At 38.0% G+C, this 12,947-nt stretch overlaps 2 protein-coding genes across 6 annotated transcripts in view; one reads left to right on the forward strand and one right to left on the reverse strand.

The window, feature by feature from the left end:
* fli1 (Fli-1 proto-oncogene, ETS transcription factor) overlaps positions 1 to 6,278 on the forward strand; it is a 32,370-nt gene extending 26,092 nt beyond the window's left edge. For all 5 annotated transcript variants that reach the window (XM_041995266.1, XM_041995271.1, XM_041995268.1 and 2 more), the window contains 4 exons: positions 1,425 to 1,484; positions 1,808 to 1,867; positions 2,873 to 2,920; positions 3,079 to 6,278. In XM_041995266.1, the coding sequence (XP_041851200.1) occupies positions 1,425 to 1,484; positions 1,808 to 1,867; positions 2,873 to 2,920; positions 3,079 to 3,608 (698 nt within the window). In that variant the 3' untranslated portion in view covers positions 3,609 to 6,278. The remainder of the gene's footprint in view (positions 1 to 1,424; positions 1,485 to 1,807; positions 1,868 to 2,872; positions 2,921 to 3,078) is intronic.
* Positions 6,279 to 8,869: 2,591 nt separating this feature from the next.
* On the reverse strand, positions 8,870 to 11,713 carry LOC121645557 (ATP-sensitive inward rectifier potassium channel 1-like). The gene is made up of 2 exons (XM_041994046.1): positions 11,587 to 11,713; positions 8,870 to 10,216 (listed from the first exon to the last, which is right to left on the reverse strand). The coding sequence occupies exon 2, from the start codon at positions 10,193 to 10,195 to the stop codon at positions 9,077 to 9,079; it is 1,119 nt and encodes a 372-aa protein (XP_041849980.1). The 5' UTR covers positions 10,196 to 10,216; positions 11,587 to 11,713; the 3' UTR covers positions 8,870 to 9,076.
* Between the last annotated feature and the right edge of the window lie 1,234 nt (positions 11,714 to 12,947).

Consider the following 12,947-nt stretch of genomic DNA (forward strand, 5'->3'; position numbering starts at 1 on the left):
AAAACTTTATTATATACATTCATGTAATTAGATTTTAACTCAGATTTTATGCATTAAGTTAATCTATAAAATATGATGCAATGCTTAGCAAGGATATTAGTATTGCCTCCATATGTGTAGCTGTTTTGTATATCCTCAACCCTAACCCTAGCCCACAAGCCTTTGTTGCCTTTTGGAAGATAAGGCCCGTTATTTGTACAGCTTCTGAGTTATAAAACCAGACAATTGACTGAAAATTGAACAAAAAGTGGACTTGGAGTCCTCGAAGTGCCAACAGAGCTGGATTTCCCTATCTGGATTAATAAAGTAAATATATATGTAATATATGAGCTTGCTGGTCAAAAACTCCAGCCGCTGAAAATTCGATTGCCTTTCGACGTTCTGACAGCTCATTGACTCCTGTCATCACCATGACACCGTCTCTATTTGCTGTCCTCCGGGAGAAACACTACTGACAAAAAGATTTGAAGATCACGATAACACTCTGGACAGCATGTAAAGCTTATCTGGCAACAATACAAATCATATTTCCCTGTGCTCTGGCAACTATTTGAATTGTTTTAGCCCTTAATAATACAAACGATCAAAGGTGCTGGCCAGGTGCTCTCTGTGTGTGTACCGGGCATTTTTGAGACCTTGCCAGGGAAGCGCTGCAGCCTCTTTTTTGTGCGCTTGTGTCAGAGTGATTGATTGTTGGTGGAATCTGTCCAGCTTCACACCACAGACACACAGCAGGTAGGACTCATGCAAAGTGGGCCAGGTTGGCCATTTGTCAAGGTTTTATGAAAGCCGCCTGTGTGGGGAGATGGGATGAGAGAGGATATTATGTGCATGTATTGTCTTTATTCGCGTGTGTCTGCGTGTGTGTGTCATCTCTTGTTCGTTAATTTGCATCACTGCTTTTATTTGTGGTCAGGGTGTTGCAAGCCGCTCAGCCAACTGCACTCTTTGTCAAGGATTGTGCCATATACTCTCAAACCACCACAGCCAGCCAAACAAAAACCACATGACCATGTCCAGATATCCTGTTCAGAACATTTTCTAATCATTTTCTGATTGATTTATTTCTCTTACATTCTTGTGATTTGCAAGCATACAATGAATTGAGTCACTTACTGTAATCAGACATTTGGATGATTTTAGCCACAGTAACATTCTCGAGCATGCTGGGTGTCCCACATGTGGCGTAAGGATCCGGAGGAGGATCCTGGGGTTACACTTAGGCTTGAACTGATCAGCCTGTGTCTGCATGTTGGACTCCAGTGTGGCGTTTACAATCCTCATCATCTTTGTTGGCGGGATGATTTGACTATATGAGATGTACATTTTTATTACTTTCTTTTTAAAAAAAGTAACTATAAACAGTGTTTTACATGTAATACATAAAGTTTACATATAGTTTGTGTATTCTTTCTCTTCATCAGACCCTTCATATGACGCTGTACGGCGGACAGGTTGGTCCAACAACATGCACAGTGGGAAAGGTAAGGACAAACAAATGATCCAAAATACTATGACTGTAATGCATCAAAAAAAGGGGGTTGGATGTACATTTCCAGTGGCAAAGAGAACTTTATCATTTGTTAGGCAGTTAAAGCTGTACTGAAATACTATTATCTTACATTAGGTTTGTGTCTGAGGAAGGGCAGAGACTTTAGAACATTACACAGGCAGAAGCCAGTCCAGCTACAACCGTATTGGAGCTCTGCTGATGTGTAGTTCTGTGGCCACTTCACTGATGTTTTCTTTGATTTTTTTTAATTTATTTATTGTACCTCTCAGTCACTCTTTATTTGTGTCTCTGCAGGCTCACCAGTAGTTTCTCAGAATGTGACCAAGTCCACTGAGCAGCCCCGAGCTCAGCCAGGTATCCGCTTACTTGGAAGTGATTCCTTGTTTATGTAGCGTAAACACAGTAAAATGCATAGTTTTTTTTTTTCTTTATTCTCTCTTTCTTTATGTTTATAGTCGAGACAGTCAAGCATAATTACACTGTGTTTACAAAAGAATCTTACCTGGATACAATGAGTGTGAAGGTTTATGTCTATTGTTCATTATTACATTCATGAGATTTGACAATGCGTTTAGAAAGTTCTACAAACCACTTTGAGGTTGTTTGTTGTCATACATAACAACTCTATAGCTAATTTATTATATTTATATGAATAACTGCTGGTTGTTAAACATAAAGGTATTTAATACTATGAATGCCACACTTAAAGGATACAAATAAAGTGCTGTGTTTAATGTCAAATCATTCAATACTGCAAATTTATCATCTAAAAAGGACAGTACTTGTTCTTATATACAGTTTTTACTGCCTTCAGAATACTGGCTCCACATTAGAAACTTAGTGTTCATTACTGAGACTGAAACCTGAGATAACAGTTTTACTCAGTGTGTCAAATTTACGAACTGTACTCACTTTTGCTTCACTGACATTCTGCTGTGGGGCTGCTGATATAGAATTTTTAAAGTATTCGTATTTAGTAATTGAACTAAACATGGAAATAATTTTTAAGTTGGTATAATTTTAATATTTATAGTAAGTGATATTTCACTAATATCTGCTCTATACATTAAGTGCAGTATTCAAAATGTCTGCATAATACTTTTTACTTTTTTTTAGTCTTTTTTCTGGTCACTTATAGGGGATGTCCAGTACATCTTAAGTCAAACACTATAAGAAATATTTGATTATTTGAACATTTAGTTTTATTTTAAACATGATATCATGGGAGTCTCTTGAATGTTTGGCACTAAAATGAGTCATAAACACACAGTCATTCATATTAATTAGCGTAAGAAATGTATTGTATCATACTATAGCAAATTGGTATGCAGACTTACAAATTTCCTGTTTTCCCTGCAGATCCGTACCAGATTCTGGGCCCCACCAGCAGTCGCCTAGCCAACCCAGGTTAGATTTCCAACATGCTCATGCATATAATGCATCTGATGTGATTACATGGTTACTTCACCCAGTGAGCAGTGTAATGTCATGAATCTAACTGTGCTTTCAATTGGAAGAGGACTCATCTGTGTCTCACAAAGATTTGTATTTGTGTGCATCATCAGGGTCAGGTCAGATCCAGCTGTGGCAGTTCCTTCTGGAGCTCCTGTCTGACAGTGCCAACGCGGGCTGCATCACTTGGGAAGGAACCAACGGCGAGTTTAAGATGACAGATCCAGATGAGGTGGCGCGGCGCTGGGGCGAGCGCAAGAGCAAGCCCAACATGAACTACGACAAGCTGAGCCGTGCGCTGCGCTACTACTATGACAAAAACATCATGACCAAGGTGCACGGCAAACGCTATGCCTACAAGTTCGACTTCCACGGCATTGCTCAAGCGCTGCAGCCGCACCCCACCGAGTCCTCTATGTATAAGTACCCCTCGGACCTAGCCTATGTGCCTTCCTACCACGCACATCAGCAGAAGGTCAACTTTGTGTCCCCGCACCCTCCATCCATGCCAGTCACCTCCTCCAATTTCTTTGGACCCACTGCTCAGTACTGGAGCTCACCTACTGCAGGCATTTACCCCAACCCAAATGTTCCTCGCCATCCTAACACTCATGTGCCATCCCACCTGGGCAGTTATTATTAAAACTAACCTCCCTGACCATGCACCAGGCTCGATAACCTACTCCATTCCCCGCACACAAGATCCACAATTGCTGACCTGCACTCCTTATAATCTCAAACTAATGAAGACCGAATTAACAGAGGCATTTTGGACTTTGAAGAAATTTTGCTCCTGAATGAAGGATGATTAAATTGAAGTTTCTTATTTTGTGTGTGTAAGATTCTATAAACAACTGGATACTATGGTCCAAAATGGAATACTACTTACCTTTACAAGACTAGCAACTGCTTGTTGTTGTTTCACGGTTGCACATTGAATTTCCTGTGCCTTGCTTTTCCCAGCCTCCTTAAAAGCATCACCTACAAGCTAGTAGGCATCTCCACTAAAACTTTCCCAAGTAAATCCTTAAGACAGGAGAGGAATATGAGTCTGTCTGCCTCCTACCAGACATGGGCCTATTACTTATGGGTCTCAATCTACATCTTTCTCAGTTCATGATGTGCATTGTTTGTTGAAGCATCTGCCTTTGCCGCTCATCCACTGCCTTGTTGGGGTTTCTTCCACTGTCTCCTTCTGCTTGTCTGTTCATCTGCAACTTTTTTATGTTTGTGTGTGTGTTTATGGGAGTATGCCTGTAGCTCTCGTGAGATAGACTTTTCTCAGCACTGATTGAAATGTGGCGACTGGAATATGCCATTCAATATGCCATTTAATTTATCCTCCAAACTGGAAGGCTAGAGAAGAGTTAGATGCCGTAGAAGGAAGCGCTGTATGTTTTGCTGACCTGGGTCAACTCAGTTGCTTGAAAAAAAAAAACATTTCTGTTTATTTTGTGCGGTGATGACGGAGATGATGGGCCACGTGCGCAGTAGAGTTGAGTCTATTGTGCTGCGGAAGTTGAGTCCAGATTGCAGTAATTTTTTTTTTTTTTTTTTTTGGAACAACCATTCAGCCCAGGTCAGATGTTCGACGTTTGCTGTTGCCTCTCAGCCACGCCATTTCCAGATGTTTGGTTGCTCGACCATGTCAGTATTAATGTGAATGTCTTCTGGTTTGTGAAACACATGTAAAAGGTTCAGCAAAATCAAAATTTGTCAGATGTGGTTATTTTGTGAAAACAAAGCCTGTATAAATTCCTTCACACTTAAAAATCTTGAACCTAAAACATGAAAGTGCCTTTTTGCATATGTGATTATGTAGATGTGTTGATATTATCTCTGTCTCGTGGATGTTGTTTCTATATCCAAAGAGTCTTAAGCTTTCATCTAATTTTAATATGTGCTGAAAATCAGAGCTCTGACTCGTTCAGAGTTTGTGCCATGCTGTTACTGCTGATTTATACCATGTCTCATCTGTCTATTCAAGATGAGACAGCACTAAATCTTAAATGCAATAAATGATCTCGTCAAAAATCTGACAATTTTTGATTTTTAGGGGGGCTTTGATGATAGCTGCCATGGTGTTATTTCTCTTTTTGGAGGCCAGTCAGGACCATGTAGGTCAGTACAGAGAAGTAGCAAAGCAGTAAGTCGAGTTAATAGACAGTCAAGTTGCATTTTCTCCAGGGCTGGAACCTAGTATGAGAGCAGCATGGTTATTTGAACATTAGTTTTTCACTGATCTCAAAGCCCAGCAAAATGCACATGAAGTCAGGATTTCATTATCACCATGTAACAGTATGTCAAAACATATCCACCGCCGGGTGTTCAACGCTGTTAATATCAAAAGTTTTCCTTTAGAGAAACTGAAAATGGACACTTGAAAAGAAATGACTTGGAACTAAGTAGTTTATCAAAGAGCAAAACCAATGAAGTATGATGAGATGAAACAGAGACATTCTCAGATTCGCAAACGCTGTGCGTTTGTCAGACCTATTTTTTATTATTTTTAACATCAGTCAACTAGGCATTAAAGCAACTTACTGTATAAATTATGCAGAGTTATTTTCATATGTGACACAGTATAGAAGTCAAGAGAATTAATACGAGTTGACCTCGGTCAAAAATGCAAACCTTTGAAGTCCATTTCTGCTAAGTGGTTTGTTAAGCTTTTTTTTTTTATCTGTACATTTGGACAACGCAGTTTGACTTTATTTTTTCTCCTTGTTGTTATTATTTCTTTAATTCGGTTGTAACATCCCAAGTGCCTGTACGTGTAAAATAGATTTTCTTGTATTCCCCAAACCACAAATGCCTGCTTGAGTCGTAATCCATTAGATGGGGATTCCTTTACTCTATATGCAACATGTGATGACAATGAATGGTTTCAATAGTCACACACTCTTCATGTCAGTCCTGTGCTTTAAAGGATTTCAGGTATTTTATGCTAAATGATACAGTATTAAATCTACATCCAGCTCCTGTTGAAGATGTATAGCTTTAAAAGAACAAATTAAAAGGGAACATGTAATTTGTAGCATAAAGAAATTATTCTAATGTACCCTCAATGTTCATGTTTCATAATCATTATCAATGAAAAGGGATCTGTGCTACTTCATATATGCAATGTATTTTGGATATCGAATATATAAATATATATAAATTTATATATATATATTTGTGTGTATAACTTTACAATTAAACAGTGTATTATTTTTATTGTCATTCCTGCAATGTATGAAGTAAAACCTTTTGAAAAAGGACTTTTTGTATAGGAAAATGTGACAAAATAAATGTTTTTACCTCTCCAGTACTCCTCCATTGCCTGTCTTTGGTTCCAATGACGTTTTAGAAAAAGGAAACAAAGAACAAAAGGAAGCAAATCTGCCAAAGAGCAACAGCACAGTTTTAAAAGTGACTTGATATTTGCACAATACTCTGTTGCAAGGTTGAAAACTAATCAGTTTCAAGTTTGTGACAACTCATTACACACTTCCAAACTCTGTTATGTATTTTAGCCTAGTGTTCTTTTGTTTGATTTGTTTTTTGTACCTTAAGTTGCTGCGACTGAGGTATATTTTTTGTGTATTTTCATCTTTAGCTGTTTTTACCAGATCATAATTTGGTGACTTTTTATGAACCTGAGCGACTGATGCTGTTCTACAGATCTGTTATACACCCCCCTGTCATTCCAATCTTTACAATTATACTTTTCTTTTCTTTAATGTGGCCTCAATTGAACTTAATGCCCAACTTATAGGTTATAGTTTGTGCTGCTTAATACTTGTCTCAGGTTCACAGACAGAATTGATTTATTTGTCTGTCCTGTTGTATTACATACACATACAGTATATACATACATACATACATATACATAGCAACCACTAGCTAATACAGGAAAGTAAGGAAGCTGAAAAGTTCAAAAACATTTTTTTTCTGAAGATCACAAGTTACATTTTTCCTCTGCAATAAGAACTAGAAACTGTGTTCACCACATTCTCCTTTCCATCAAGTTTCAAACCATCAAGCAAGGCCAGAGGCTGCAAGCGGAGAAATCACAATGTTCTTGGTTCAAGATACTGAAACAACTAAGAGACAAACAGGTTTGTTCTGCCAACCCAGGAAAAAATCCCTTTCTACCTCAGCTGGTTCCAGAGGGTTGGTAAATGCTGAGACCACTCAGATTTTTAAACCAATCATCTCTGGATAAAGCTTTGTTTTAATTAGTTACTTATTCTTATTTCTCCAGTAAGATGCTATAGTTTTGGATATTAGTGATGATGGCATGGCTTTCACTAAGCCAATACCATTTGTTATTCATACTAAAAGTTCACCATGCAGTCACTGACATACATACATCCATCTACTACCCTTATCACCACATCCTTATGTTGTCAAATAAACATCAAATAATATTGTCTCATTATAATTATTATTATAATTTTTACTTTATTAATCACTATTGGGAAATTCAGCTCTGTATTTGAGCCATCTCGAGCTAGAGAGCAGTGCGCTGCCATGTTTCAGCGCCTGTGGAGCAGTTTGGGGGCAGGACTCTTGCGCAAGCGCCTTGCTCAAGAGTCCACAGATCCCAAATGAATGTCACTTCCACTGCGCTAATAACTAAACTCATCACAAGGAAATGCATCTTCTGCTTCAGGATTGTATGTACAGTCACTGTAGTTTTGTTCAGCTTAACTTGGTCAAACTGGTTTTCTTTTAAATTTGAATTGATAGCTGAGAGCATTTTAACAGTGTGTCCGAATGGTGGATATGGATCACTGGTACATTGAAAAGGCAATCAGTGGATCATTGTGACCCTTTGTTTATTAATCTAATGATAATAAGATAAGATAAGATAAGATAAGATAAGATAAGATAAGATAAGATAAGATAAGATGAGATAAGATAAGACAACCTGTGTGATGTCTTTGTGCTTTGTTATCTGGAAGAGTTTGTTTTATGTTTAGGGTGAGTGAGTTGTACCAAGGTTTGTCGTGTTTATTATGGTTTCTACAAACATACTGTATGTACTGTTATTTCTTCGAATAGAGATTTCTGGTTTCATGTTCATGTTTCATGTTAAGAAGTTGTGCAAAATAATAGGCAACACCGCCTCAGCTTTCATCTCCCATCTTCCTCTACTGTGTTGTGTTTGGATTCCTGTTTGCTGTCACAACTTTACTTTGTTTACAGATTAAACGTCATTATAAGGGTTGGCACCTGTCATATATGTTGCTTTGACCTTTTTGATCACAGTCCTAATATGACATTTTGGTTTGGTTATATGGAGGGTAATAGTATAACACAGACACCTTTGTTGAATGTAAAAATAGCCTTTATTGTAGTGGATTTTTACCCCTGAGATCAAATTTAACAAAAAAAAGACTACAATCATGATTGAGTTCGAAACTATGGGCTGCATGCAGCCATATTAAGCATTCCCTGAAAGCTTTGTTCCCCCACAATGTCTTCATTTAAGAAGAAAACCACATCTACTTCATTGGTTGTTTACAAAGTGTAGCCTTGGAGCCCAGCCGTTTGCTAACACTAAAGTATCACACTGCAAAATCTTAATATAATTAAAACAACAACAACAACAAAAAAACACTTAATTGAGAAGATTTAGACTACAATCAAGTGAAATTATCTTTCCATGCAGTAAGATTTCCAAAAAAAAGAAAAAATATCTAGGCTTTAGACAAGTGAAAAACATCTTAAAACAAGTTGTGAAACATTTAAGTCCCTTATTAAGTGAAAAACCTTCAAGCCTGTCAGTGCATATTTTCATTTATCTTAAAACAGGATATTTCTTCTTGATTTGAGAATTGTTACATTTTTAAAAGCTCTGCTTTTACATACAAATACATACAAAACTCACAATGACTGCCCTGACCCCAGACACGCTTTTCTTTTTTTTAATTATTATTATTATCTGTGCTAAACACAAAGGAAGAACAAACAAGTAGGTTTCTTTGCTTCATATTTAAATGCTACACCGTTTGCTGTCTTTAATAACTCATCCCTGCTCCCTGCATGTGTCTGTCCATGAGGAGTTCATTATTGAACTCTACCAGTCTCAGTTTCTGAACTTTTTTGCCAGTCAGTTTCTCACATCTTAGTGAGGTTTGAAGAATCTTCGATATTGATCACCTCAAAGTCCTGATTGTCATGTCCATCTTTGGAGTGGAGATGATGACCCTTAATGTTGTGGTAACAGTAGGCACAATGTGCAGTTGCCACTGGAGCCACTTTGGAGAAGTTGGAAAAATCTACTTGGTACTTGCCCTCTTTGCTCCTGGAGATGATGGGCAGGAAGTTGTAGCCCCACATGATCTCCTGAGGAATGTAGGATGTCCGTACTTGGCAGGTAGAGCTTGTGGACTCTGCCGTGCCATCAAAAAATACCACCAGCTCGAACTGTTGCTTGTGTAGCGTGTCCACCGCCATCTCAAAAAAGGGGCTGGTTTTGTCGATGATGTGATACAGTGTGAGAGGACACACAAAGAAGAGGGTGTCCTTTCCAGCATCCACCATGAAGTCAATATTCAGCTGATCCATGATGATCGTCTCCCCCTCTGGTGTAGTTGTGGTTCTCAACAGCTTGCCATAGATCTGGCTTCCAATCATCAGAGTTTTTCGGAGGTTGGCCACTCTGATTGACAAGCAAAGAGAGCCATTTTTGGGGCTGATAACAGCCATGTTGCTAAATGTGATAGTTTTAGCCCTCTTTTTGGGTAAGGAAATCTTGTAAAGGATGACTCCACACATGAAGCAGTTGATGACTGCTCCAAGGAGAGACTGGATGATAAGGAGGACCACAGCACTTGGACAGAAAGAGGTGATTGATCGCTGTCCATACCCAATAGTGGTTTGGGTTTCAAGTGAGAAGAGGAAGGCTGTTGTGAGTCCAACAACATTGTCAACACATGCAATGTGATCTGAAGGGGGGTTTTGCCAGGGCAAGTCTCCATTATTTCGGGCAATGCAGTACCACACCAGACCAAAAATGAACCAGCTGAGGGTGAAAGAGGCAGTGAAAAAAAAGAGGACAAAACGCCATCGGATCTCAACAAAAGTGGTCCAGAAGTCAGCAAGGAAGGCAAAGTGTTTGCTGTACTTGATGTTTCCATATTCAATGTTACAACGACCATCTTTGGTCACCAGTCTGGTCCTGTGAAGTCTTCTCTCCGCTATATACTCCATGAAGCGCACGAAAAGGTAACTCATTGTTTTCTAAGAGCCAACAACCTATGAGACAAAAAATAAGTTTATACACACTGATTGAATGTAACTGCATGTAAGTAAAGAATAAAAATCTAAACCTTAAGCTGCTGACTGTGTGAAAACATATTGACAAAATTTGCTTTTTGCTGAGTTTCTTAACAGATCAAACAACGCAATCAGGTTCCCACCTGCACAAATAAAAACAAATAAATCTTTATTAACCTGCGAGTTCAATTACAACTGCTTATGACCTACATGTTTTAAGCTTCTCTGCCACGCCACTGTTTTAAGTATCTACACTACAGTTCAAAAGTTTGGGGTCACTTCTCTATTGAATCTAATGGCAAAGTGACCCCAAACTTTTGAACGGTAGCGTATAAAAGTCTAAAATCCTCCAGAGGGCCATAGCTAAGACCTGAAGTTAATTAGAAACAAAAATTTCACTAAGTCACATCTAGTCATTTTGGCCCTGATGTATGTGTTTTAAAACAAAGACGGTTTTTGTTTTGCTAGGTTTCCAAAGCCTCAAAGCTAAAAGTGGCATTAAAATGATTTGACCAAGGCAGTTTTAACAAGGTTTAGGGTTAGCTTTATTCAGTATTACACTTCTCATAAGTGTGTTTGATGGATGGATGACTCAACAGTAATGGTAACTGGCAGTAGTGGCAGTATGGAGGTTTCCAAACAAATATAGCCCCTGTTCTTGCCAAGTCATGCAAACAACCATTTGGATCCCATCCTGCTTGTTAGCAAGTGTAAAGTACCACAAAACAGTGAGTTTAGGTTCTTGTTTGCAGAGCTCAAATATCACAGCTTGGGATTCGGACAAAAGGACTAATTTAATTAAGCTGTGCTGCTTGTTTGCAAGCATTAATAATTTGTAAGAAGATCCATGAGGTGTCCTTTAACACCGAATCTTTAAAGCATCATGTTTTCATGCAGTAATGAGGCATGTGGCATATAATTCTGGTTATTCACTCAGTTTTATTGCATGCATAATAAGTTACTCCAAATGAATGATTTGCTTTAAGAGCCAAGTGAAGCTTGAACTGTTAATACAAATATTATACAATATTCATGCAGAGACCTTTTGCTAAAACTACTAAAATGCATGACTGCACAAACTGAGCCATTTTGCAGTGATTAAAATCTTAAAACCAAAATAGGCTACAGTGACTCTCACTTATTAGAATCAAAGTCCCTCCTTTACTGTAAAAGGATTTAATTTTACAATGAATGCTGTGATCTTACTGGAAACAAATTCAAAGTCCACTGCTTTGGAAATAAGTCAAATTAGACAGTAAAGACTTAAGTAGTTATATTGTTTTAACTACTACAATAGTATAGAGATTAAAGTAAATGAAAGTCAAGATTTTTCTCTTTTCTAAACTCACCAAAATGACAAGTTGTTAACAAAATATCCAAGTGGTAGTTGTCTGTATTCGTTGTTTGCTGCTGTGTGAGACAGTTTAGGTGTGTCTTCTTCTTATGCCTGTTGACTAGCAGCAGCAGAGTGCATTTATATTGTCTTGTCTCAGTGTGCTTGAGTCATCCAGGTGATACTAACGCCCACCTGCACATCAATTACTCCTCTCCACTCTTCCACAGACACATAGCCTTTTTTGGCTCTAAAATGTGTGTTTTGTCCACAAAAGCCTGGCAGCAACTTCCAAGCTGACCTCTACCAGTGTGCCGTGCCACAGGACTTCCTTCGGATTTACAGACGGTTGTTTCTTGTTTGAACTGCTGCTTTTGTGTAGCCGAACTCACGCTAGAGGAATCAGCTGAGCAAATGTTGGTAATGCACGCAATGCTTGTATGTAATGTATCTGTAAAAAAAAATGAATAAATAAAATCTGTGCTTTCATCTTGGTGCAATACAGTCATCTTAATCTCATCAACAGATTTTCCCCATAGATTAGGGATGTGGGGAGACATAAGAACCTGCAACAAAGTTGGAAAAAAAAAAAAAAAAACTCCAAACAGATGGCTCTCCTTGGTTTGTCAGGAACCAAATCAATTTAAGAGCTGCAGATGTTTGAGTGCCGGGGGAGAAAAGGTGTGAATTGTTATGGGATTAATTTGTCAACCCTATTTTTCTTAGCAAAAGAGTGAAAAATGCTGAAATATTTCTATATATGCTGTATGGCATGATTATTGTACCAGTAGACACAATACAATATTTTTGAAATAGGTATGACAAGGTTTACCTCTACCACTATTTTTTTTTTTCAGATAAAGCAAGGGCAAGCACTATTTATGTGTTTCTAAAACATTATATATTTGCTGATAAAATATATGTCTTTTTGTTTTTTTTTTTCAATAAAGGAAATAAACCACCCTCAAGTATTTTTATGTTTTGTCTGTATATGTCGAGTATATTGTTTAATCTTTTTTCTTTCAAAATTAGGACAAATCTTCTGCACTGTGGTATTTCTCAGACATGTCTCATTAATGAATTTAAAAAAAAGAAAAAAAAAAGTGCAAAGTTAGTGTTTTTGGTCTCCCAAAAACATTTTGGTTCCATTTTAATGAAACATCCCAATAATAAAGAAATAATAATAATAAAAAAAATAAAAAGAAAGGTCTATACAACTCAACTCGCCTCTGTGCAGACATGGCCTTCATTTAAATCTGGACAGTCAAATGATTGGGGGACACCCTGTGTTCTTTGGGGGACCACACTGGGGGTCCAGGAACCCCAGGTTGGGTACCATCACACTATGGCATATCAACAAATGTTGACATTTGCACT

The sequence above is a fragment of the Melanotaenia boesemani genome, chromosome 9 (genome assembly GCF_017639745.1).
Source record: "Melanotaenia boesemani isolate fMelBoe1 chromosome 9, fMelBoe1.pri, whole genome shotgun sequence".
In the NCBI taxonomy this organism is placed as follows: Eukaryota; Metazoa; Chordata; class Actinopteri; order Atheriniformes; family Melanotaeniidae; genus Melanotaenia; species Melanotaenia boesemani.

What these genes read in the sequence shown, in the direction of transcription:
- LOC121645557 (XM_041994046.1), bottom strand. Translation starts at nt 10,195, where the DNA reads ATGAGTTACCTTTTCGTGCGCTTCATGGAGTATATAGCGGAGAGAAGA.